Below are 24,312 nucleotides of genomic sequence, written 5' to 3'. Positions count from 1 at the left end.
TGTGGTTTTTGGTTATGGCTCCGTTTCTGGGATTTATCTTGGTCTTTGCTTGTCGTTTAAATTTATCGACGTTGTCAATCAACTGGATTGGATTTTTAATCTCGATCTTAGCTCGTAGGAGATGGTGTGTCTGTAAGTGGTAGTGGTAAGATTAGTGTAGGTAGGCAGGAGGCGACATGTATCATCGCCGTGTGAGGAAATGGTTCAAAGTAAGCTTCATTTGACTCTTTAGCCGTCTGGTATTCTCCCATTGCGCCAGAACTGCTACCTATTCATGTAGCTTAGCTGTGCGGTGGGGAGACATTCGAGGCAGTCAAATATTAAAAATGCTGATCCACTTCATGCTGGATTGCCCTAGGCTGGTATCAGGCTTCTATTTGAGGTATGTGTTCGTCTGTTTGTGCTGTCCTTGGCTCTAATGGTATGTATATAGGCAACAACCTCGCACCAAGATCAGAAGGATGCTCTTCTTCGGGGCCTGGATATGTTTGTTTACATCTCTTATCGGTGCGAGTTATATGAGCTCCGCTTTCAACCAGTGAACTCTTCTCCGGGCTCCCAGAATCTTGAATCAGCACCACTGGAGTCCTATACTCTCATCTTTGGGTTTCTAGCCAAGGCAGCCCACGCATACAAAGAATGCTGTTTTTATCGAGCCTTTGCTGCATTCTGGTCTTCCGACGACATTTGGCAACTGGAGATTTAGTGTGTCAAGCTCGAAACTCGCACGGAAATTGAAGCACAAGAACCTATATCGAACACAATTATCCGATGCATATTGGATAACCTGTTGGGCTTGGCATATGCAAATTAGAGCTCACAGCACCACATCACAAGCAGTTGTCGGATCCAGAATGATTCAATCCGCGATTCAAGAATCCTTAACTTACAAAGGTGCAGGAATCATGCTAGTAGTAAGTGCTATACACAGCTCTCGCACGTCCACCGTGGCTAACTATCGCTTATCTCGCTCGGCCCCAGATTTGGAGCCCGAAGCCCTCCGAATGCCCGGAACCCCAGCGGGCCTCCCCGCAATCCACCTCTCTCCAACTACCAATTGCCGATCTGCTCGTCTCCATTACCAATGGGGTGGGCCTGTGAGTTGGTTATCTCGGCTACCCTTTATCTTCCGTGAGCAGGTGAGACCCTCGGAATGAAGCCCGGGCAGTGATAAAAGGAGCGCGTTCCGAGGAGAGCTCCTCTTCCTTTCTGGCCTGTCCGGACGCATCACGGCAAGCGACAAAGAGTGCGAGACGCGGGCTCTCAGTAACAGGAACAGCCACAGGCACCCTGCATATCTCCACCTTTACAGCCTTATTTCGATTGAGGACCTCCTTTATCTTTTTCACTGATCTGATTAGAATATACTTGTCATCTTATCTCCCTGCGCAGCCCCCGTGTTTCCAGACCTACGTCTCTCAATCCACAATCATGGAAACAACTCGTCGTCCACGCCTCCATTCCCTTGCCCACCGCGGCACCATTGCTGGTGTCACCATTTCTACACAGCAAGGATCCGACTTGTGCCACTACTTCGGAGGCGTCCGCTACGGCCTCCCGCCCATCCAGCGCTGGCGCCGAGCCCGTCGCCTGCCTGCCTCCTATACCTATGGCACCACAGATGCACCGGGTACATGTGACACTGGCGCTGGGCTGTGCCCCCAGCCTGGATTTATGAGCCTGTCACCACCCAACGAGGATGCCTGGACTGAGGATTGTTTCCAGTGTAATGTGTGGCTGCCTATTGGAAAGCCCCCGAAGGGTGGATGGCCAGTTTTCATGTTTATTCGTATGTCCATCTGCTCTTGTAACGCTTGGCTCTGACCTGGTCCCATCCCCGGGGATGGGGGGGGTCGGAGAGAGATCTACAACCTTTCCCGAAAGATTGCTTGCTGACCACAGCTGCTAGATGGTGGCTGGCTCCAGTTCGGCTCACCGAACAGTTTCAATGCGGCGGCGTTGCTGGGCGAAACGGACTTGAATTGCGTGGTCGTCATGCCTGCATATCGGGTCAATGTGTTCGGATTCTTGTACTCGGCTGAGCTGGAACAAGACGCCCGCGAGGTCGGTGAGACTGTGGGCAACCACGGGTTCTGGGACCAGCGGCTGGCAATGGAGTGGACGAAGGAGAACATCCATCTCTTTGGAGGCAATCCAGAGAATATCACGATCTCCGGCTACTCTGCAGGTCAGTCATACACCAACCCATGCCACCTCACCCATTCCCTTTATACCTACTCCTAATCTGCGAGAGGCACAAAGAGTCTAATGGCTAACCGCGAACCTCTCATACCTCAGGCGCCAACTCTGTCTTCCACCAACTCGCCTACGACCTCCGCCAACCCGACGATCAAGCCATTATCCGCCAGGCCTGCATCTTCTCGAACTCCCCCGCCGTGCAGCCTAAACAACCTGCCGAGACCCAAATCCAATTCAACCAACTTCTCTCCGCACTCTCCATCCCCGCAGACCTCCCCGGCCCTGCCAAACTCGCCCGCCTGCGCGCCCTGCCCCCGAAAACCCTCATCGACGCCCTCCCCACCATCCCCATACACCAATTCCGCCCAACCACCGACACCGGCTTCATCTCCCCGGCGCTCTTTGCCTCCTTGGACAGTGGCGCCTTCGCTGCTGCCCTGCTCCGCCGCAACGTCCGCCTCCTCGTGGGCGAATGCGCCGACGAGCACCACCTCTATAGCGTATGGTACCCGCCCACCGCCGACACGCTGCCCGCCCTGCGCGCCCGGCTCGTCGCGGACTACCCCGCCCACATCGTCGATGCCGTCCTGCCACTGCACTACCCGGGCGGGCGGCTGCCAGCCGGCTGTGCAGACTGGGTGAGTGACGCCTGGGGCCGGGTGTACGCGGACATGCAGGTGTACCATATGCAGCGGGGGCTCGTGTATGCGCTGACGGAGAACGCTGGGGGCGTGGACGCGTCGCGGTTGGTGCACCGGTACCGGATTGAGTTCCGGGCGAAGTGCATCGACAAGAGTATCCCGGTGGAGTGGGGGGTCACGCATTCGTCGGATTATCCGCTGTGGTTCTGGGGCAATGGGGATGTGTTGAGTGGATGGGAGAAAGGAGTGGTGCGGGAGGCCTTTATCGGGCCATTGGGACGGTTTGTGGAGGGTGGGAAGGGAGACTTTGGATGGGGGACGACGGGACGAGGCGTGAGGGTGTTGAAGGCAGATGGGACGGTGCAGGTGAAGGAGGAAGATGCGTTGTGGGACGAGGGAGTGAAGGCATGGAAGACGGTGCGGGCGGCCGATCGGGCGAGGGAGGAGAAGTCGCGGTTGTGATTGAAGCTGGTCCTCGACCAATGCAGAAGTGTAAAATGGTGGCCAGGAGACTTCCAGTCTCTGATGACTGAACAGCCTATGCTTTTACGTTATAGATGCTCTTAATGAAGAATGACAGACGAAGCGTTACTCGACTTCACTTGGACCACGATCGACCGCACATGCTGCACTGGCCGTCGCGGGGGCGGGGAGCTAGAAGTACAGGGTACATATTTTAAATATGCAGACTACGCTGACTACGCTTGACGGGCCCGTACTCGGTACCTGGCGGGGCCGAGTGTGTCGTCGAGCTTTCCCCGCATTCCGTCTTACGTCAAGCCGCATCGCCGGGACACGCGAGTACTTGCTCCTCCGGCCAACAATGGCGGGTTCTTCAAGTACCGCCGTGTGCCCGGTTCTATCGAGGACGGTTGCCTTGACATGGAGCTAACGAGATGGACACGAATCCGTGGAGCTGCTGGTTTAGCCAATGGAGCCCCTTCGACCTACGGACACCTTCCGGAGATCTCCTGATCCAGCCCCTCTGGTGCGTCTAGTATAGCAGCATCAAAGGAATCCGCGTAATCACCAATCATGCTTGATCCAACGACCGAAGTTCGGAGGATTCTGAACGGGATCCATCTCGCGACTGGCTGATCATCGCCGGGGCCCTGATGTGGGTTGTGCAAGGGTGTTGCCCGCACGGCATCTCTGTCTAGTCGGTCGTGTCTGTTTTATAAGCGCTTCCCCCTCCGTTGGGCCCTCCAGATACTCTCCCTCTGCTTTGATCCCCCGACAACTGTGAAAAGCAGGTATGTGAAGGTTTCTGTCCTCGATCCCTGATCCTCAAAGCACAAGACCAGCGCTGGCCACCGGCCACCTCGGATCGTGGCCTCGCCCACGGATCCAATACCCGCATACCGCACCTCCTCCCAATGACGTCTTTGACTCCATCATCTTCCCAACTTCCATGCCAACTTCACCTCTCGTATTAAAAGAGAGCATCTAGATCCCCTGTGCTCCACGCTCTGTATTCGATACTTCTATACCTCTATACTCTTGCCTACTGACGTCAAATTACCCTGACCTTTACTCTCCAAACCTCCCACTGGCTTCTACTGCCTATTCTCTTCATTCCCCTCCTCTGTGGTCTCCCAAGACTAATCGAGATCAACGACAAAAAGTCATTCCTCGTCCATCCCCGTGAAGGACACCCACAACTACCCACAACGGACTCCGCGCTCTTTGAGATCGTCAACGAAATGTCTGACGACAACACCAAGCGCCACTGGCACGGCAACCCCGGCGACCGCCACGAGCACCTCAATGTCTGGATGAGCGGTGGCTCCAAAGGGCCTGCCTCTCGGGCAGCCTGGGCCCTAACACCCGAGATGATGGCCGCATCCCGCCGTGTATGTCCTCTTTAGCCTCCATCCCTTCTCGTGGCCTACTATGATGGACTATGGACTATGGACTATGGACTATGGACTATGGACATCTCTAATCTCCAACTCCCATCCTTCTAGGACTCTTCCTCTTCCACGGGCAGTGCATCCAACCAACCTGCCGCCGATTCCAACAATTCTTCCCAGCCTTACTCCTCTGTCAACGAGCGTCGCCGCTCCAGCGCCGGCTCCGGCTCCGGTCTCTTTTCGAACTTGCACACCCAGAAGCGCGAGTCGACCGATCCCAATATGGTCGATCGTCGCGCCAGCTGGAGCGAGCAGCAGCAGAAGGGCGGCGTCTTCTCCAAGTTGTGGGAGGGCTATACGCGCGGCAAATAAAGCAGACCCATATTTATTTCTTGAGGGCTGTTACAGGTGAGGGGAGGTATCGGAAGCAATGCTTTCCAGATTGTCGAATTTTATTCTCATTGTGACAATTGATAATATTTTTCTGTATGTTAACTTCTTTTGATCAACTTTGATGTCTTGATCTTGGTGACTTTCTGGCCTTAATTGAGTCATTTGACGTAGAATCGGAAGCGATTGATAAATGGACATTTGTCTCCTCATTCAAGCTGTTTGGCTATTTCACATACCACGCGGGGTCTTCGGTCTCAAAATCTAGCACGGCAGCCTCTATGAGCGCCGATCTGGGCCCATACGCCCCAGGCGGCTTACTATGAACTAGCATGTGGGTGCAACCGTATTATACTATACCAGATGTAGCACGAAAGAGAAGCATCTCCGATAATCACTCCACCCTCGGCGTCTTCTTGCAGACTCCCAGACAGATTCAATGCAGGGGCTAGGCCCCGCTAGGCTCGACAGGCTACCGTACAGTACGGTACAATACAATATCCGTCCACAGTGGATCCCCAACGGGAGCGATGATCGTCGTTATCCGAACAGCGTAGTGGGCCAGGCCGCAAGTTTCGGTCAAGCAAAATGTCCTAGGGAAATTTCTCGATCATCTCAAAACAGACCCAGATGGCGAGCCCCTGCCAGGAATTCCACCCAGGGCTTTTCCGCCTTGATATTTTCCTTTGCTTTTTGACCCGGGTGAAAGATCTTCGTGGCGTTTTTTCTCAATCTGTGACCATTGCAAAGAATGCTCGCTAGCGCCAGACCCCCTTGCAAGGCTCGAGATTCGATTTGCTTGTGATTTCATTAGATTGCGATTCAATTTGATTGTTATTATTCGAGAAAGTGTTTAGCTTTTGATTTCCCTTTCTCAGACCTTTACCCACCGGCTCCGAGCCAAACATCATGTCGGTGTCCTCAGTCGAAGTGGACAAGCCGGTATTCAGCTACAATGTCGACTGGAACAGCCCTGAAGACCCTGAAAAACCAATCAATTGGCCACGATGGCGCAAAAGAGGGATTATCGTGGCCGTGTGCGCCATGCGATTCACCACGTACGAGAGCACACTCCACTCCACCTCTGCTCTTCCCTCGTTCGCAAAATGGCACTGACAACTCATATCGAATACAAACAGACCCTTCGCTTCATCTACGATGTCTCCTGCTTTGCTAGCGATCGGAAAGGACTTCCCCGGGACCTCGAACACGCTTCTTAGCTTCACCGTGTCGATTTATGTAGGTTTGAGATTTTCACTCATCGTTTTATATCTCCTCCTCGATCGAATTGGAAAAATAAAAGAGTTCTTTTCAAGCTTAAAAAGCCAATCTCTAACCAACCCCAGATCATCGGCTTCGGCCTCGGTCCCCTTATCCTCGCGCCGCTCTCTGAGGTCTACGGCCGGAACGTGATCTATCACGTCTCTAACATCATGTTCACCCTGTTCACTGCATGCTGCGGTCTCTCACCGAATATTGGAGCGCTCTTGGCATTCCGCGTCGCTGCTGGCTTCTTCGGTGGCGCGCCCTTGACCAATGGTGGAGGCACGATTGCCGATTTAGTCCCGGCGCAAGAACGCGGATTGTATGTCTTTCCTTGGCAGTCGTTACTGGGTTGCGAGACCGAATGCTTGTTGTAGCGAAGCGAAGCTAATATTCAGGCTTTTAGCATCATGAGTATTTTCTCCGCGAGTATGCTCATTGGCCCGGTGCTGGGCCCTGTTGTCGGCGGATTTCTCGCGCAGGCCAAGGGCTGGAGGTGGATCTTCTGGGCCTTGACCATCCTTGTATGTCCAATTTCTTGATTTTGATGACTACGAAACGGCTGGGTTCTGTTCTGACTAGGTATCTGACAGAGCGGGTGCACGACGATTGTGGCGTTTATCTTCCTCCGCGAAACATACGGTCCGGTGTTGCTGGAGCGCAAGGCCGCAAGGCTCCGTAAAGAGACTGGGGACTCGCTTTACCAAGTGGAAGGAAAATCAGCGAAGAGCCTACGCCAGCTGTTACTAGTGGCTGTCACGCGGCCCGTGCGTATGCTGGTCAACCCAATTATCCTGGGAACGTCGCTGTATATGGCGGTCATGTATGGCATCATCTACTTGCTGTTTACTACGTTCTCGATCGTCTTCCAGAACGAGTACGGATTCAAAGAGGGTATTGCTGGTTTAGCTTATCTCGGGCTCGGAGTTGGAAGTGCGTTGGGTATGGCGATCTTTGGTTGCTATAGTGATCGCATTAATGCTCAATTGGCTGCGAAGCATGGAAGTGCAAAACCGGAGTATGTGGCCCGTCTTCTTATGTGAAAATTTCGCGTCTCTTTGCTGATATTCTGGCAAGGTATCGACTGCCTCCACTAATACCTAGTGCTCTTGCTATGCCCATCGGATTGGTTCTTTATGGCTGGACAGCACAGTATCATCTTCATTGGATTGTTTCAATTATCGGCACTGGGTTTTGTGGGTTCAGCTTGATGGGCTGCTTTGTATGTTTTTCCTTCAGATGCCTTCTGTGGCATTTGCTGGTGTTGTTAACAATTGAAAATAGGCCGCTATTCAAACGTACCTTGTCGATAGCTTTACCATCTATGCATCCAGCGCACTCGCGGCCAATAGCCTGGTTAGAAGTATTGCGGGAGGTCTTGTCCCGCTCGGTGGACTGGGTCTTTACGACCGGATTGGGCTGGGCTGGGGAAACACGCTTCTTGCATTTTTGTCTATATTGTTTGGTTTCTCACCTGTGATCTTTTATAAATATGGTGAACAGCTCAGACAAAGTCGAATTGGCATGGAATAGATTAAATCGCTCAGACAAAAGCATAATTTATTTACACCATTTATTGAAATTCAAGGTCCATCAACTCCACAACGCTCGGCAGCTTTCCCTCCGAGTCGCACAAGAAAAACTTTTTCATGATATCCTTCTTCGACACCTTATCAGTGTACGTTAGCGGAATCGTATCATCAGTTTCCAAGATTCGGAAAGCACTGGGGAGCATGTGAGGTGCCACGAGAGATGCCAGATCTTCCCGTAACTTCGCCAGGCTGACTGACGCATCTCGAGGTCTAGCGAGCACTCCAACTCGTCGACCGACAACTTGATCTTCTACTGGAACAACGTAGGTTTCCTTGAAATACTCAAGCGTCTGCACAGCCTCCTCGAGTTGTACGACAGGCACGGGGCCTCCAGGGGTTTTGATGACTTTTCAAATTGTTAGCTCCAGAAGGCCCAGCGGGTTTGGTTCAACTCACAATCAACAGATGCCCGGCCATCGAAGAAGTAGAACTCGCCTGTCTTGTGGACTAGGTCTCCAGTTCGCAGGTATCCCTCGTCATCAAGCACCGCTCGGATCGCGGCTTCGTCGTTGATATATCTAACCCGAGTTAGTAATTTATATGGGCTTTTCTCCGAGATAAACTTACCCAAGCAATGTTGTGATTCCTCCAATAAGAAGCTCACCTCGATCTCCATCGGACAATTTGAATGGGTTCTGCGGGGACAGAGGCTTACCAATGCAGCGCTATAGAGTCCTGTCAGCCTCATAGTCCATAGCTACATTCCAAGATAGGGATAGACTCACATTCTCCTCGACCTGTACTCCCGGAGGCAAAAGTGAAACTATCTTGCCCGTTTCTGTGGACCCATACGCGATCCCAAGCTGTAGGTTGAACTCCTCACTATAGAACTTCAACAACGACGGCACAGGCACACTCCCACCGATAAGAGCGGTGCGCAGGTTGTGCAGCCCCGCCACATACTGCGCCCGATCTGGATGAGCTTCCAGATTGTGCTTGTAGTACCGAGCCATCTTCTCCCAAAGTACAACCGTCGTCATCAGCGTTGTGATCTTGTCAGTTCGCAACCGCTCCCAGAATGCTTCAGGCGGCGACGCCGGGTCAATAATCTCGGCCCGTGCGCCCCCAAGGACTGCGGATGCCAGTGGCATGGTTCCAGCGAGCCAACTGGCCGGACGGTGCACAAGGAAGCTTTCGTCAGGCGCCAGGCGAGGCATGTTATAGAAGAAACCCCGGTTGTGTATAACACCTTTGGGAACACCGGTTGAACCCGACGAGAAGAAGACAATACCCGGGCGAGATTCAGGGAATGTAAGATTCTCGGCAATGTTCACGTGCGGAAGATCCCACAGTGAATCTGGACACTCATTGTGAACAGTGATAGACTCGACCTGGACAGCTGGAAGGAAGTTTTGGTTTGCATAGGCTTGAAACTCGTTCGCTTGGTCCAGAAAATCGGATCCCGCGAGGATGTATTTGACTGGACTTTTGCGAAGGTGGTGAAAGACAAGGGCAGGAGTTGTGTTGGTTGCTATAATATTGGTTTATTAGTTATGCCTTCTCTTTCTTCTCGTTCAATATGGGAAGGAAAATGGGCCTACGCAAGGGTACAATTGTTGCACCGAGCGCCAGGATCGCGAACGCTGCCACTGCAAATTCATAGTTTGCCGGAGCGAGCGTACAGATCAGTACAGGCTCTGCAAACATAGATCCATTCTGAGGATCGATAAATGACGAGAGATGCGCCTTCAACTGACGTCGCATGTAAACAACATCGGTCAAGAACTGGTCGTAAGTCACATTCAGGTCTTTCGCGGGGTCATGAAAAACAGCTCGCTTGATTTCGCGCGCAACAGGAATGAGATTTGTTGCAAAAATGGCGTCATTGGGAAATCCCCCATCCTCTTCCAGGATGAGCGCAAGTTTCTTGTCTGCCATATCTGTTTGTAGTAGTTGATATTACTAGAGCAAGACTGCGGCAAAATAGCGGCGAACAGTTGCTCTAAAAAAAGTTTGCCATTTTAAGCCTATCTTTTATGATCAATTAGCTCTGACCCTAATTGCCCCTATTTTCGTTGATCTTAAGGCAATTCAGCCACGCTAAAACAAAGTGCTGTTAAATTGCCTGGGTGGATATTTTTGCATAGCTCGGAGACGATGCGGATCCAGGTGGAATGCAAGAAAGTGGAGCAGAACGAAAGATTACGGCCCGTATTTTAAGTTTTAGCTTCGCTGGGGTCTTTTTCGCGCTTCCTATGCATTTCGACCAAAAGCTTCTTTCGGTAGGTAAAATGGCCCGGAGACTTATCTCAACCCCGAGTTCGAGGAGAAGTTTTCGGCCATTTTAGGCTATTTTCATGCATTTCACAAAACAAATATATGTGGATGCATCTTTATTGCATGATATTTCGATATGACCCCACTTGGAATGTAATAAACGTAGTCATATTTTTTAATAATTTCTTTGGTTGGCAACAGATCGACCTCGTGTCACAGTCTTTTCATCCCGAATTCTCATCCCGAATTCCTTCCTTGAAAATGGTTTGGACCAAATTTTTTGGGGGGTTCTAACATCAAATTAAATGATGGAACATATCTATTTTTGATGATATTGAATACCTGAGGTCTTGTCTGGCCGCTTTACGCGAAACAAAAGCCGTATATGACGAATGTCTTGTGAACACTATCTTCTCCAATCAGGCCACCAAAGCCACATTGAGAAGGTATTAGAGCCTCGTGCAGCCGAAAACCTACTGGTAGGGTTCTCAATGCTTATAAAGAATTTTGGCATGCTAGATATTTACCATATACAACTTCAATATGTCATGGCGCCAAAGATTCTGGGATATAGGCAGATAGTTTGCTGGAAAAGATCAATAATTTAGCAAGTCAAAGGCTTGCTTATTTGAAGTATAGCTTCTTGCGTGTTCCTAGCTAGGCTTAGAAAGTAGGGTTTATAAGAAATTCAAAAGCGGTCTGCTCCTTTATTCATCATGCTTCGTTGTTCGTCATTATCACTGTGAGATGATACGAACGAAACAATCTTTCCAGGATTCAGTTCTTCAAAGTACAATTTAAAGATGAGATAGATGTGACTTACTGATATTTCGAAAGATAGAAATTTAATGTATGCCGTTCTGTTATTCTATCGGAAGCGAGTCAATTGCACACTAGGCGACTACAATATCCAATGCTCTCCAGTTCGCAGCTAAGCTTCACAAACTTACCATGGTCAACTCATTGACTGTGATTATAATCATACCCATGATATACATGTATCTACCTCCTTGCCCTTGGGTGCATTACTTGCAGGATTTGGGTTTCTTTCGGGCACATTACCTCTGGCTAAGGGATTTATGGGGATATATTCGGCAATTTTCAGCAATTTTAAACCCCTTTCGGTTTTTAAAACGATTGAAAATGACAGTACTGGGTCAGTTGGTTGGCCCTTCTGCACGCTTGACAATCCTGTAACAGAGGTTTGTTACATGGGCTGGGAAAGTATCATGGAGCTTATTGTACTTGCCGTAAGACCATCACCGGTGGACGAGCAGCATAATACCATCGTTTGAATTTCGGGTATTTGATTCCATGGTTAATAACATGTAGATGTATTTTCATGGTCGATCTCAAATTCCAAAACACAGGCTTTGAGATACTCGGGCAACTAACTACCAGTGAGTTTCAGACCCTCATCCTCATCTGGCAGTATGTCCATTTGGGTAATGGTAGATCGTTCCCACGAAAACATCTAGGATGCTTTTACACCCCAACCCAAAGAGTGAACCCAAATGTGGAGAAGTAGACACACCTGTCGCTCCAAAGATACCCCACAGATCCTCCACAGCACCGACACCGTTATCCTAGGGCAAGACGACGACATGCGGCGATTACAGCTACGAGTTACAAAGCCTACGGCTACACGGAAGACAACAGGTATAGAGTGTAGACAGCAATAGACAGATAGGCCAAGGCATGGTACTCGTTCCATCACACAAGACCGCTTGTGTGTGTAGTAGAGACCGACTCTTCAACCCGGTCGAGTAGACCAAGTCAACCAAGTCCAAGCTAAACAACAAGACAGTGAGTCCAGTGCCAGCCAGCCTTTTCAGCAATGATTATGCGGAAACAACACCCTTTGTGTAGCCTTCATTGTGAAAAGGAGGAAAACGCAAATTTTTGCAAGGTGGTAGTAGATTCATGTCTCTTAACACGCCTATCCTGGTTGCCGTAAGAGAATAAAAAAAGTTTCAGAACACCATATCCGACACAGAGATCAGGAGCCCGGCCGGTTGAATCGACGGGTCCGTCTTGAGCCGTTTTTTGTTTTCTTTTGAGGACGGAGAAATTTTTTGGCTCCCTTCGATGCATCGTAAATCACAAGTCTCAACCGGCCTCCCCAATTCCCCACATCTTAACCGGGCATTTACCGGATGATGCCGTCAAAGCGGTTCTTGAACCACTTCATGGTCTCATTCTCGGAGATCTTGTGGTTGACACCGATGGTGGACTTGCAGCGGCGGCGCTTGGCAACACGCTCACCGGGACGGGTCCTATGAGGGAAAATATTTGTCAATTATGCTCCAATTCGAAAAACAGGTGACCGAACGTCTCTCTTCCTTCCCATTCTATATTGTCACCCAGATGGCGGTCACTTACATGCAGCAGTAGAAGTCCATGCCGTAGATACCGATACCGGGGTCGTACTTGATGCCGAGATCAATGTGCTCGCTGATACCGAAGCCGAAGTTGCCGGTCTCGGAGAAGTTGCGCTTGCGGAGCTCATACTCCTTGACCTTGAGGCCACGCTCGAGGATCTCCTCGGCCTTGGGGCCACGGACGGTAACGTGGACGGCGATCTTCTCGTTACGACGGATACCGAAGGTACGGACGGTGTAGCGGGCCTTGCTGTAGACGGGAGTCTGACCGCTCAGCTGCTCAAGAACCTTGGCGGCACGGGTAAGTCTGTCACCAGACTCGCCGACAGAGATGTTCAGCACGAGCTTCTGGATGCGCAGCTCGCGCATGGGGTTGGCGCTCTTGTCCTTTCCGTCCGACTGCATGTTCGTTAGAACTGGCGAGATGCGATTGAGGGGAAATGTGATTGAGGGGAGGGATGGTTGTGGTGGTAACATACCATGGCGACTGATGTGTGGCGTGGATGTGGTTGTCGACGAGAGTGAAGGAATCTGTGAAAAGCACAAAAGCGGTTTGTGTGGGCGGTCACGGGAGCCGAGTCACGGGAATCGGGAAGCGAGAGGGTTTGCAGGGCTTGGCGCTTATGTCAGTTGCCCCATCGAGGCCGACTGTGAGTTGCTGAGTCAGGTAGCTGAGTCATCCGATATCCAGAACCTGAGTCCTGGGCATCGAAGAGCTAAGCTTGACCAAAAGGATCTCGCGTCTTGCTCGATTCCTCCCCCTACGAAGAGAGCGGTTCCGCTGTCTTTTGAATTTTTTGGGTCATTCAAGTCGCATTCGTGCGCACTTTTCTTACCAACCATGGCCGCCAACAAGCAGGGCAAGATGGTAAGTTTCTCATGCCCTCTGTGCAATCCCCGACTCGTGTGGTCAATGGCAATCGCTAACGTCTATTACCTAGCAAAATCTCGTGAGTTTTATTGAAAGAACGCTATTCTCCCTAATTCACAATCTAACCAATGTTCTAGATCAACTTCCGGATGAGGGTGACGCTCAGCGATGGCCGCCAGATGACCGGTCAAATGCTGGCTTTTGATAAGGTTCGTCGCATCCAATTCACCCATCCCAAAATACTCAATCTGACTTTCCTGGCTTTCAATTATAGCACATGAACCTCGTTCTCGCCGACACAGAAGAGTTTCGCAGCATCAAGCGGAAGTCGAAGCCTGCCGCCGGCTCCTCCGACACCCCGCTGGTCGAGGCTGAAGAGAAGCGTACTCTTGGTCTGACTATTATTCGCGGTACCCAGGTCGTGTCTTGTTCAGTTGACGGTCCCCCTCCTGCCGACCCCTCTGCTCGCCTCGGCAGTGGCCCGGGTCCTGCTGGCGCTGCTGCAACTCTCGCTGCCGGCCCTGGCATCAGCAAGCCCGCTGGTCGTGGCCTGCCCATCGGACTTGGTGGTCCCGCTGCTGGTGTTGGTGGTGCTCCGCCCCCAGGCGGCTTCCCTGGTTTTCCTCCTGGCGGTTTTCCTGGTGCTCCGCCGCCCGGCTTCGGTGGTCGTGGAGGACCCCCTGGTGGACCTCGTAAGTGAATCAGGACAGCTGGATTGTGCTACAGATGCTAACTTTCCTGTTTTTCAGCTGGATTTGCCCCTCCTCCTGGCTTTGCTTCTCAAGGTCCTCGTAAGTCTTTTCTCGCTGTTTCAGTTTTTTGTTTAAAAATACTAATATATGTATCTTCTACAGCCGGTTCTTTCCAGCCCCCTCCTGGCTTCCAGCCCCCAGGGCAGGGACGCGGATACCCGCCGCCTGGTTTTGGCGGCCGATAAATGGCTAGATTTATACGGGAATGTCATTTCAGGCTTATTAACTTCGGTGATCTGTTTTATCTAGTGAGGTGGGCAGAAGACTCAGAGATCAGGTGGAACTACTATCCTCGCCCTCGGGACAGGATATCAATCAACAAGTCTACAGGCTATTTTGCCCGTGTTTACCGGGCAAGGCGTTGCGGCGCATGCGGATGGAGGTCGTTTCAAAGGTTGGAAACCAAAAGCCGAAAATTTCTTTTGAGATTCGCGCTCAGTACCAAAAACATAATGCTAGCTACCTCCTACGACCCCCTTGTCGCAAATTTCGATGCATATTCAATGGTTTTTCACTCATCGCATTTCTATGGTACACCTGCTACATGTAGTACCCCGCTTGTATAAGCGAGTGGTTCATGTTTTCTTAACATTGAACAAATCAGTATAATGTGCTGGTTAAGTCTCCAGCCTTCGGGCCCAGATTCACATCATATGAAATAAGGATAATTCAATTGCACTTGATTATATGTACCTTCACTGTTAAAGACTTAAAGAAAATAGATGGATAATCCGTGGTCCCGTTAATATAGTAGCGTTCTAGGTCATCAAAGTTAATGAATAAATACTCAATTTGTACAATTATATATATTTATTAGGCTTGAACAACAAAAGACAAGCTTACTATTGAAGGAACCCTAATTCTTACCCTTGATAACTTTCCATACATTATGAATACATGTCACACCCGTCTCACTACTTTGCGAAGCAGTAGATAATTTCTATTGCGCTGGACAAATGATATGACAAGGGATTCCCTTGACATGGAAAATAGCGGAGATAAGAGCCCAGCAAGGCCGGTGTGCACGTGACCTGCGGTCAACGCCGGCCGGTTCGAGTTGAGTAATTCCGCACCCGCAGACCGCAACCTCCACCTCTACTGACCCCGTTTACCCGTGCGATCTCTCCAGCAACTTCGTCATGGCTGCTGCTATCAAGGCTATCAATGCCAAGATCCGCTCCAATAAGGTGCTGGACTATGTCTGCTCGACTCGTACGTACTGCATCCGCCTCCGAGTTTCCCGCCGCAGCTCCCCGGACCGAGATCGGCCTGCCGCAAGGACCTGCCTCCAACGCGAAGCAGAGATGGAAATGGCATTTTCCGTCACTGCGGATTGGGGGCATTGTCATGTCTCTGGGCTCATGATATACTCTGGTGCCCGTTCCCGCTGACAATATCTCTCTCCAGACTTCTGGGGCCCCGTCTCCAACTTCGGTATCCCCATTGCGGCCGTGATGGACACTCAGAAGGATCCTGAAATGTACGTTGAACTTCACTGAAGCTAAACTTCTGGGTTGGAATAATATTCATTGTGTTTTCGGAAATGGGATTGGCCATCAGTGTCTGACTCTGGAGTAGTATTTCCGGCCCTATGACCGGCGCCCTGGTTGTCTACGCCGCCACCTTCATGCGCTACTCTCTCGCTGTCACACCCAAGAATTACCTCCTCTTTGCCTGCCACCTGACCAACTTTGGCGCTCAGACTACCCAAGCCTACCGATACCTGAACTATTGGAAGTACGTCATTCCTCGCCTTCGCGAACCCATTGTCACGTCCTGTCTTCATACCAAGCCCGCCCTGAACTTCTCCTAATAAAATGGTTACTAACTCTCACTTTCTTTCTGTCATTTAGCTGGGGTGGCCGGGAAGCTCAGCTCGCCGAGAAGGCTAAGCTCGGCCAGGAGGCTGCAGAGGCATAAAAAGCCCCGGATCTGGGCTGTACTTTTGATTGATCATCTTGGCTTGCATCTTTTGTATCTTGTTTCGCAGCATTGCATCTCTATACACCTCTTTCAAGTCTTTTGAATTTTGTATCTGACTAATCAGACTCTGAGAGTCTGATAAAGCGACAAGAAAGCGCGAAAGATATAGAGGTATCTAGAGTGGATATGCGGCGTTTAAGAAACGACTAGGTTGAGGGAAAATTCTTCGCACTGGGCAGATGAGCACTGCTAGCCTTCTGACTTGGGCTATCTGCTTTCCAGTTCGCTGTATATAGGTTATTACTGAAAGGAATCGCGTTAACTACAATATCCTCTGGTTTATTGAATCTTATCTTCAGCCAAAATGACTATCAATAATTTCCCAATTGCTTTATATCTTGCACCGAATTGACGCCAGGGGCCCACAAAAGAGAAAGGATATGTATACAAGAAAGGGTCCTCGCTCGACCCACCAGACAATCATATCAAATGAGGGCAATTTGTTGAAAAAGATCCGACCATCAGAATTCATAGATTATCTTCGCCCATGCATACATGCATACTAGAGAGAGAATAAAATGCTATATCACAGAGGATGTTACAGCCCAAAAGAGGAAGAGTGATTAGATCAAGAGTCAGATAGGATTTCACCGAAGAGTTCCAATTACTGCGAATCACAGTATCCCGGGCTCTGGGGCGCACTGGCACCAACCCAATTTTTCAGGGTCAGTGCAGTCGTGTAGATGCAGCAGATCACGCCGAAGGTGGCGAGCGTGATATCGGCAATCGCCTGGCGTTTAGAACGCGCACAAGCGCGAAGATGAAGAAGGGGCTGGATGAATTTCCCATGTTAGCATTGTTCTGTAAACAGAATGATAAAGGGGTGTTCTTACCGGGTACACGTAGATTAGAGGTACACAAGCAAAGCTTCCGACCAGCGAAACAAACTTGTCCAGATCATCGGCGCCGCACCAGGCGACGATAGCACAAATGAATACCAGGAAAAAACGGAAGACATTCTTCTTCCATTTAATATAGGGGTTGTATTTGCCACTGCGAGTGAACAATTCATTCTCCAAGATACGGATGGCGGGAAAGAGCTGGAGGGGCGTGCTGAGGAGGATGGCCATAGAATAGAGGAGCTGAACCACGTTGACAAACTTATCATCTTGGGGCAGATTGAGCAAAATGACCGTTTTGGTTGCGGACCCGTACGCTGCATAGCTCAGGGCACCTGCAGACAGGAATATCAGGGTGATAACAACCATAACACCAGCCAGAACACCGGGGAAGCGGCGCGGTTGTCTCATGGATTCCTGGATAGGAATGATCAAACCAATACCCTCATAGGTGAAAATGGCCGTCCCAATAAACATGGACCACGTTGTCGGGTTGAAGGATTTGATATCTGATATCCCACCATTGCCGATCAAAGTTCGAGCATCATAATAGTAGATGTATAACAAACCTAAAAGGATGAAGGCATCGGCAATAAGCGCAGTGAACCCGAGCTTGCTGATATCCCGAATCAAGGAAAGAGGCAAGAAGATCACCAGTTGCAGCAAGACCATAAACTTGATATCAATGAAAGACTTGCACTTGCTCACAGCCAACACAAATGCCTGGAGATTTTGCGACACGAAAACGATGTAGGCTGATACGAAACCCAATTGGCTCAGCACAATAGACCCAAGAATGATGCGCCTCATGTGCTTGCCGAACAGGATGCCGCCGATGTCACCAAAAGAGCCCTCAATTTTCATGCGAGTGTTCACTAGAAGAATGAAGGCATAATAGCTCAAAATTGATACACCTAGTAGCACCATGCTGCTGAACAGCATGCCACCATTCAAAAAGGCGCGAGGCAAGAACAGGATACCAGTACCTACAAAGGACTTGAGTAGCAGCATGACTGCGCCGGTGGTAGTAGTGTTTCCCGGTGGGGCACGCTGCTTGTGCTTTCGCTTCTTGCGGCCAGCAGTGTCACCTTGAAGCAGTGCTGCATCTTCACCAGATTCTCTGGGCTCATCTCCCTCATCCCAGGTGTCAGATGAGAAATACTCGTCCGGACCCAACACTTCGTCATCCTCTTCTAGCTCCTCACCGGCAAAGTGGCCATAGAGGGTCAAAAACTCCAAGAAACTTGACGTGGGAAGCTGAGGCTGAGCGGGACCTGCTCCCGAGTTGGATCCTTGCACACTTCCTCGGTGCGGGCTGCCCGCCGTTCGCCGCAAGAAATCTCTCCGGAAGCCTCCTGGTACACGAATGGTGTTGATATCCTCAATCTCCGCCTCCGGGGCTGGCCGACTGACACTGAAGCTCTTGCTGCGCGCAAACCGGGCTGCATCCGCATCTTCTGCCCATCGATACACTTGACGGGTGATGTCTCCTCCCTGCAGCTGCAGACTCGAGAATTCGTCGTCTCCGACGCTGGTTCCTAGCTCCGAGCCGGCCTGTGGGTGGTCAGAGCCATTCTGGGGCAGGACAAGATGTCTCTTGACCACCTCTGGGTCTTCAAATGCCCCTACACCGTGCGGATCGTGGTCGGGCTTGTTGTCGAAAGAGCCGTACTGAGAGCCCACGGGGCGGCTATCGAGAGTTGGCTGGGTCAGGGGAGAACCCGCAAGGCGGGAGGGCGTGCCGAATTTGGGAGGTGAACGACCGAGGCTTTCTTGCAGCTGGGATGCAAGCATAGACTGCCCGGGACCAGGTAGTGAAGATGGATTGTCGACTGCTCGGAAGTTGTGCTCGGCGGCCGAGGTCGCAGTGGTGATCGGTCGGCTGGTCGGGATACCCTGCCGAGAAGAGAGAGACGTCCCCAGAGACGGAGAAGGAACAGGAGATGCCAGCCGTGCAATAGACGCCTGCCTAGTGCCTTCTGGCGCCGGCGACGTTGATCGAATAGACGAAGTGGAAATGGGGATCGATCGAGGTGGGTTCAACGACGAACCTTCACCGTTATCTGCCATGTTGCAGGGGGTCCCACTTTAGGATATCTTTGGGGGGGGGGGGGGGATCAGGGATATGGGCATGGGAAAGGAAAACCACGGCCAACACCATGCAGGGAACGGCGGCTGTTCAGAGGTGTGGCTGAACCGGGACAGACGAGACAGACGAAAGAGACGAGGGAGGCCGTGGCCGATCGCCAACTACGCCGAGTGCGTCAACCTTCACTTAGTCAAGTGCGGCGGCCGCCCCTTTGCACTGTTTGCTCCACACGTCATCCGCGAGACGCGCGGTGACGCAGGTGGTTTGCTTGTTTCAATAGAACAGCATTGCTTTTTGATTGGCGACATTTCTGCTCTTCTCCTGCTCCTTCTAGTACGGCCCACGGCCGGGTTCCTCGTCCCCATGCGTCTGGGTGCTTTCTTTGACTAACGGCCAAATTGCGGAGATCCCGCGATGTCTCGCCGACGCCCGAACTTCTCGACTCGGACCGCTGAAGAAGACGTCGCGCGTCTGGACCCAAATGAGTCTGGGACTTCGCCCTCAGGGGACCGGGCGCGGCTGTTACACTGGCCAGCACACTCGTGGTTCCGTCACCAGCAGTCGGACCCTGAGTCCCCAGACCACCGTCATGCATTCTGGGCGAGCCCTTTTCGTGGCCTCTCACAGTGGTGGAATAAGAAGAAAGTACATGAAGAAGAGCTTGGAGGCACTGGTGACAACACTCTGCGGCGGACATCTTTGTCGACAGGCCCTCTGCGCGATAGCAGCGCCGACAAGAAGGATAAGCCTGGATATCGGTCTCGTTCGATCGAGGAACAGAAGAAGCTTGGCACGTTCTCTGGCGTTTTTGTTCCCACAACGTTGAATGTGCTGAGCATCTTGATGTTCCTGCGCTTTGGCTTCATTCTAGGTCAAGCTGGGTTACTTGGCATCCTAGGACTTCTCCTGATTTCGTACTTGATCAACCTGATTACAACCATGTCGCTTTCTGCTATTGCCACCAACGGTACTGTTCGAGGCGGTGGGGCGTACTACTTGATATCTAGGTCACTCGGCCCTGAGTTTGGCGGATCTATTGGCGTGGTATTCTACCTGGGCTATGTCTTTAATACCGGCATGAATGCCGTAGGTCTGGTCGATTGTTTTACCCAGAACTTTGGCACCAAGTCTGGTTCATTGGCCAATTTCCTGATGGAAGGCTTTTGGTGGCAGTACCTCTGGGGCACAATCATCCTTATTCTTTGCACCGCGATCTGCCTGGCCGGAAGTTCCATTTTTGCGAGAGCCAGCAACGGACTTTTGATCTTGCTTCTCATTGCGACCTTTAGCATCCCGCTCTCTGCAATATTCATGAAGCCATTCTATTCCCTCAAAGAGCATGTCGAATTCACTGGCCTGAGCTGGAACACTCTGGTGGACAATCTGAAACCTCATCTGACGAAAGGTGCTGCTGGCAGCCAGTTGAAAGGCCGAGAGAATTTTCAGGATCTTTTTGGTATCCTGTTCCCCGCAACGGGCGGCATCTTCGCGTAAGTAGACAGCTGAAACATGTGTCACATTCAATTCCCTAATGAGCATGCAGTGGTGCGAGCATGTCTGGCGACCTCAAAAACCCTAGCAAAGCCATTCCAAAGGGTACCCTGGCAGGTCTCGCCTTGACATTTATCACGTATACACTGGTCATTGTTGCTATGGCGGCTTCAATCACCCGGCAATCCTTCTACAACAATGTCAATGTGATCCAAGTAGTAAGTTTTTGACTCACATAGAAGATCGAACGCCCAGTCATTTGCTAATGTACCCAATTTATCAAGGTTAACTTCTCGGACACAATTATTCTCCTAGGAGAGTTTGCAACCAGTTTCTTCTCTGCTCTTATGGGTGTCATTGGGTCGGCAAAGCTCCTGCAGGCCATTGCTCGGGATAGTCTCCTCCCTGGATTCACGCTTTTTGGCCAAGGAACAAAGAAGAATGACGAGCCAATCTATGCGATCATTGTCACGTATATCTTTGCGCAGGTCACAATGCTGTTTGATATCAATCGCATCGCATCCTTTGTGACAATGACCTATCTAATGACATTCCTGGTGACTAACCTAGCTTGTTTCCTGTTGAAGATTGGATCAGCGCCCAATTTCCGACCTTCATTTCATTACTTCAACTGGCAAACTGCAGCGACGGGAACGCTTGTCAGTGGCATCAGCATGTTCTTCGTTGATGGGCTCTACGCTACTGGATGCGTGGGCATCCTATTCATGCTCTTCTTGCTGATACATTACAGCTCGCCACCCAAACCGTGGGGCGATGTCAGTCAAAGTCTGATCTACCACCAGGTGCGCAAATACTTACTCCGTCTGCGGCAAGAGCATGTCAAATTCTGGCGGCCACAGATTCTGCTCTTTGTAAGTGACCTTGATCGGCAATACAAGATGGTCTCTTTTTGCAACTCGTTGAAAAAGGGAGCCCTGTTTGTCCTCGGCCACGTCCTGGTGACGGATGACTTTGCTGCGGCGGTTCCGGAGGCCCGTCGACAGCAGACTGCCTGGACGAAACTGGTAGAATATACGAAGATCAAAGCCTTTGTCAATATTTCCGTGTCTCCTTCGGCAGAATGGGGAATCCGGAACATCGTTTTGAATTCAGGGCTGGGAGGCATGAGGCCTAACATCGTCGTGATCGATCAATTCCGACAGGATCAGTCTCTTGCGGAAGATTTGTCTCTTGGTACGAGTCGCAGAGACTCTTCTAAATCGAGACGCCGGTCCTCCGTCTTAGGCTCAAGACTAGACACGTCGAATGACTCTGACGCAACTGGCAAAGGGATGACGAGCCAGAATTATGTAACGATTCTGGAGGACTTGTTATTCCAGCTTCGCATCAATGTTGCAGTCGCCAAGGGATTTGAAGATCTCGAGTTGCCGGATTTACATGGCCGCCACACCAAGAAGTACATCGATCTGTGGCCTATCCAGATGTCTGCTGAACTGGGAGCGGACAACGAGAGCAAACAGAACGTTCTCACCACAAATTTCGACACATACACATTGATTCTTCAGCTAGGTTGTATTTTGAACACCGTTCCTTCATGGAAGAAGACGTATAAAGTGCGGGTCGCAGTGTTCGTCGAATATGAGACCGATGTGGAAGATGAAAGAGGGCGGGTGGAGGCTCTGCTCGAGAAGTTGCGCATCGAAGCCGAAGTGCTTGTGTTCTGGCTGGCTTGTGGAGATGTCAAGGCGTACCGGATTATTGTGAATGGCGATACCTCCCCTGAGATCGCTGATGCGGAGGAGAACGTTCATACTGTTCTGAAAGACGAAGATTGGTGGCAAGGGGTCATTCGAGCTCGCAATCCCGAGAATATCCATGACCAAGAGGATGGGAGTGAGGAAATCCAGCCTTTTGACAGATCCTCTACTTGGCAAGGCCCGGCGAGCCAGGAGAGCGGGTACCGGCCCCATAACCAGCGCGTTACTGGCCTCAGGAAGTTGATCCAGTCGACTCGGCGCCGGAGGTCCGTGTCCAGCTTTAGGACACTGGGAAGTGTCAATCTAGGCATGCAGACCCATCGCTTGCTGGATGCCTTTGTTGATTATGACGGGGACAATTCATCGAGTGAGAGCAGCGAAGAGAGCGATCTGGAGCCATACCTCAGTGATCCGGAGATCTATGATGACGATGACAATGAAGAAGCTATACAGGAAGACGTGGCAAGCAGTCGTAACGAAAGGGAGGGCGCTTCTCGACCTCTTGAACGCCCCCAGAGTGATGACCGCAGCTCCAACTTAAGCCCATCGTCTCGTCCACCGATCCCATCGGGCTCTTCCGCCAGCCAGGCAATTCCATCAATCATTGCGACGGGCGACGATGCTTCTCCGAAGAGCAAATCACCCATGCGACGGCCCCCGATGAGCCGCTCAGCATCCAGCAATCGGTTTAGCTCGTCCCCCATCCCGGAAGCAAAGGTAAATACCGATGAGGGCGCAGGTCCGTCCATCATGTTCGCGCCGCATGCCTCCCCTCCTCGCTTCCCGTCCAAGTTGGAGTCCATCTACGCGCGGCGCCAGGCGGCAGTGTCGCCCACGGGCCCCGACACTCAGAGCAGCCAACCTGCGTCCGGCTTCCCTGGGCCCGCCTCGGTTCCCCTCTCATTCAATGACCTCCCCAGTCGTGCGCAGCATCTGATTCTGAACGAGTTGATGGTTCAACAGAGTGGTGAGACAGCCGTCATCTTCACGACTTTGCCGTCTCCCGTCGAGGGGACGTCGCGGGCCGAGGCGGACAGTGCGTCGTATCTGAGTGACCTGGAGATTCTATGGCAAGGGTTGCCGCCGTGTCTGCTGGTCCACAGTAATAGTATGACAGTGACGATGAATCTATAAACGACTCGATGACCATGAAAACTGCATATAGCACAATGCTTCTTTTTTATTTCCATTTTTTTTTTTTGGTTTATCTTTTCTTCTGCCTCATTTTTGTGCTTTCTGTTTCGTTTTTTTAGGGGTTGCACCTCATTGTACATAAAGGGTTTTAGGGATTTCGGGATTTCCCATGTACTTGGCCTTGAGGTTTGAGAGCAGATGGGTTTGTTACATCTATGAGAGGAACGGCCATCCCTGTCATCTATTTTCAACCAACATCTAGAACTCCAAACCAAGCCACCGATGAACTCAGTCCGTCTTCTTCCATGTTGTCCATGATCATCCGTTTACTTAGTAGCTAATGGACCAAAGCACAGTAATTTGCCTCGTCTGTCCGATCCCATTAATCCAGTCCATCCCGCTGAAGTTGAAGTACGTTCCTTTAAACCGGCACTTGCTGCTGATCGGCCTCGCCTAATCACAAATAACCAATGGACTAACGCATCCTTCCTGCAGGTCAGCGCCACTCCCTAGGGAGATCAGCGGGGCAGAAGAATTACTATATTGAACTTGGGTACATTCAGCCGAGCGCGATCTCCGACCTGACAGGCGCGGACAGTCTGGCGCATCCCGATATCCAATCGTGGGCCAGGGCAGGACTATATCACCGTTTGAACTATACTGGGTTGCCCTCAGCCGGTTGACCAGGCCCGCATCCCGTAGTTAAGCGAACGCAACGCCACACTCAGCAGAACCCAAAAGGTCCTAGGTGCAAACAAAAAGAAAAGCCAATGGCTGAAAAAGTAAACGAGGCGGACCCAAACTCAGGCTATGGAGCATGATGGACCACCATGGACCACGCTGGACCAGACGGGCTTTGTGGTTGCTAATGAGGATTAGCGAGACGGTGATTGGCCTGC

At 51.1% G+C, this 24,312-nt stretch overlaps 10 protein-coding genes across 10 annotated transcripts; 7 read left to right on the top strand and 3 right to left on the bottom strand.

The window, feature by feature from the left end:
- Nucleotides 1-176: 176 nt before the first annotated feature.
- On the top strand, nucleotides 177-706 carry N7462_008550 (uncharacterized protein; the record flags this gene model as incomplete). The annotated part of the gene is made up of 2 exons (XM_057080265.1): nucleotides 177-209; nucleotides 434-706. 2 exons carry the CDS (start codon nucleotides 177-179, stop codon nucleotides 704-706), a joined length of 306 nt encoding a protein of 101 aa, XP_056930593.1.
- Nucleotides 707-1,431: 725 nt separating this feature from the next.
- N7462_008549 (putative carboxylesterase) lies at nucleotides 1,432-3,302 on the top strand (the record flags this gene model as incomplete). Its single annotated transcript, XM_057080264.1, has 3 exons — nucleotides 1,432-1,789; nucleotides 1,910-2,188; nucleotides 2,299-3,302. 3 exons carry the CDS (start codon nucleotides 1,432-1,434, stop codon nucleotides 3,300-3,302), a joined length of 1,641 nt encoding a protein of 546 aa, XP_056930592.1.
- Nucleotides 3,303-4,543: 1,241 nt separating this feature from the next.
- Nucleotides 4,544-5,065, top strand: N7462_008548 (uncharacterized protein; the record flags this gene model as incomplete). The annotated part of the gene is made up of 2 exons (XM_057080263.1): nucleotides 4,544-4,693; nucleotides 4,808-5,065. The coding sequence occupies 2 exons, from the start codon at nucleotides 4,544-4,546 to the stop codon at nucleotides 5,063-5,065; spliced, it is 408 nt and encodes a 135-aa protein (XP_056930591.1).
- A 927-nt stretch (nucleotides 5,066-5,992) lies between these two features.
- On the top strand, nucleotides 5,993-7,879 carry N7462_008547 (MFS transporter; the record flags this gene model as incomplete). Its single annotated transcript, XM_057080262.1, has 7 exons — nucleotides 5,993-6,141; nucleotides 6,223-6,322; nucleotides 6,430-6,668; nucleotides 6,753-6,870; nucleotides 6,940-7,364; nucleotides 7,424-7,568; nucleotides 7,631-7,879. 7 exons carry the CDS (start codon nucleotides 5,993-5,995, stop codon nucleotides 7,877-7,879), a joined length of 1,425 nt encoding a protein of 474 aa, XP_056930590.1.
- A 40-nt stretch (nucleotides 7,880-7,919) lies between these two features.
- On the bottom strand, nucleotides 7,920-9,816 carry N7462_008546 (class I adenylate-forming enzyme family protein; the record flags this gene model as incomplete). Its single annotated transcript, XM_057080261.1, has 5 exons — nucleotides 7,920-8,284; nucleotides 8,335-8,456; nucleotides 8,506-8,603; nucleotides 8,664-9,409; nucleotides 9,480-9,816. 5 exons carry the CDS (start codon nucleotides 9,814-9,816, stop codon nucleotides 7,920-7,922), a joined length of 1,668 nt encoding a protein of 555 aa, XP_056930589.1.
- Nucleotides 9,817-12,304: 2,488 nt separating this feature from the next.
- N7462_008545 (60S ribosomal protein uL5) lies at nucleotides 12,305-13,018 on the bottom strand (the record flags this gene model as incomplete). Its single annotated transcript, XM_057080260.1, has 3 exons — nucleotides 12,305-12,431; nucleotides 12,538-12,935; nucleotides 13,016-13,018. The coding sequence occupies 3 exons, from the start codon at nucleotides 13,016-13,018 to the stop codon at nucleotides 12,305-12,307; spliced, it is 528 nt and encodes a 175-aa protein (XP_056930588.1).
- A 359-nt stretch (nucleotides 13,019-13,377) lies between these two features.
- Nucleotides 13,378-14,344, top strand: N7462_008544 (small nuclear ribonucleoprotein-associated protein; the record flags this gene model as incomplete). The annotated part of the gene is made up of 6 exons (XM_057080259.1): nucleotides 13,378-13,404; nucleotides 13,478-13,486; nucleotides 13,545-13,616; nucleotides 13,682-14,099; nucleotides 14,157-14,198; nucleotides 14,262-14,344. 6 exons carry the CDS (start codon nucleotides 13,378-13,380, stop codon nucleotides 14,342-14,344), a joined length of 651 nt encoding a protein of 216 aa, XP_056930587.1.
- A 954-nt stretch (nucleotides 14,345-15,298) lies between these two features.
- N7462_008543 (pyruvate transporter MPC1) lies at nucleotides 15,299-16,079 on the top strand (the record flags this gene model as incomplete). Its single annotated transcript, XM_057080258.1, has 4 exons — nucleotides 15,299-15,371; nucleotides 15,567-15,639; nucleotides 15,738-15,896; nucleotides 16,013-16,079. The coding sequence occupies 4 exons, from the start codon at nucleotides 15,299-15,301 to the stop codon at nucleotides 16,077-16,079; spliced, it is 372 nt and encodes a 123-aa protein (XP_056930586.1).
- Nucleotides 16,080-16,746: 667 nt separating this feature from the next.
- On the bottom strand, nucleotides 16,747-19,051 carry N7462_008542 (putative amino acid transporter; the record flags this gene model as incomplete). Its single annotated transcript, XM_057080257.1, has 2 exons — nucleotides 16,747-16,914; nucleotides 16,976-19,051. 2 exons carry the CDS (start codon nucleotides 19,049-19,051, stop codon nucleotides 16,747-16,749), a joined length of 2,244 nt encoding a protein of 747 aa, XP_056930585.1.
- A 433-nt stretch (nucleotides 19,052-19,484) lies between these two features.
- N7462_008541 (putative cation chloride cotransporter) lies at nucleotides 19,485-23,413 on the top strand (the record flags this gene model as incomplete). The annotated part of the gene is made up of 3 exons (XM_057080256.1): nucleotides 19,485-20,560; nucleotides 20,614-20,779; nucleotides 20,846-23,413. The coding sequence occupies 3 exons, from the start codon at nucleotides 19,485-19,487 to the stop codon at nucleotides 23,411-23,413; spliced, it is 3,810 nt and encodes a 1,269-aa protein (XP_056930584.1).
- Between the last annotated feature and the right edge of the window lie 899 nt (nucleotides 23,414-24,312).

Source organism: Penicillium macrosclerotiorum (assembly GCF_028827735.1).
Source record: "Penicillium macrosclerotiorum strain IBT 26536 chromosome Unknown utg000008l_segment0_segment0, whole genome shotgun sequence".
NCBI classification, from domain to species: Eukaryota; Fungi; Ascomycota; class Eurotiomycetes; order Eurotiales; family Aspergillaceae; genus Penicillium; species Penicillium macrosclerotiorum.
This window is presented reverse-complemented; position numbering and strand designations above follow the sequence as displayed.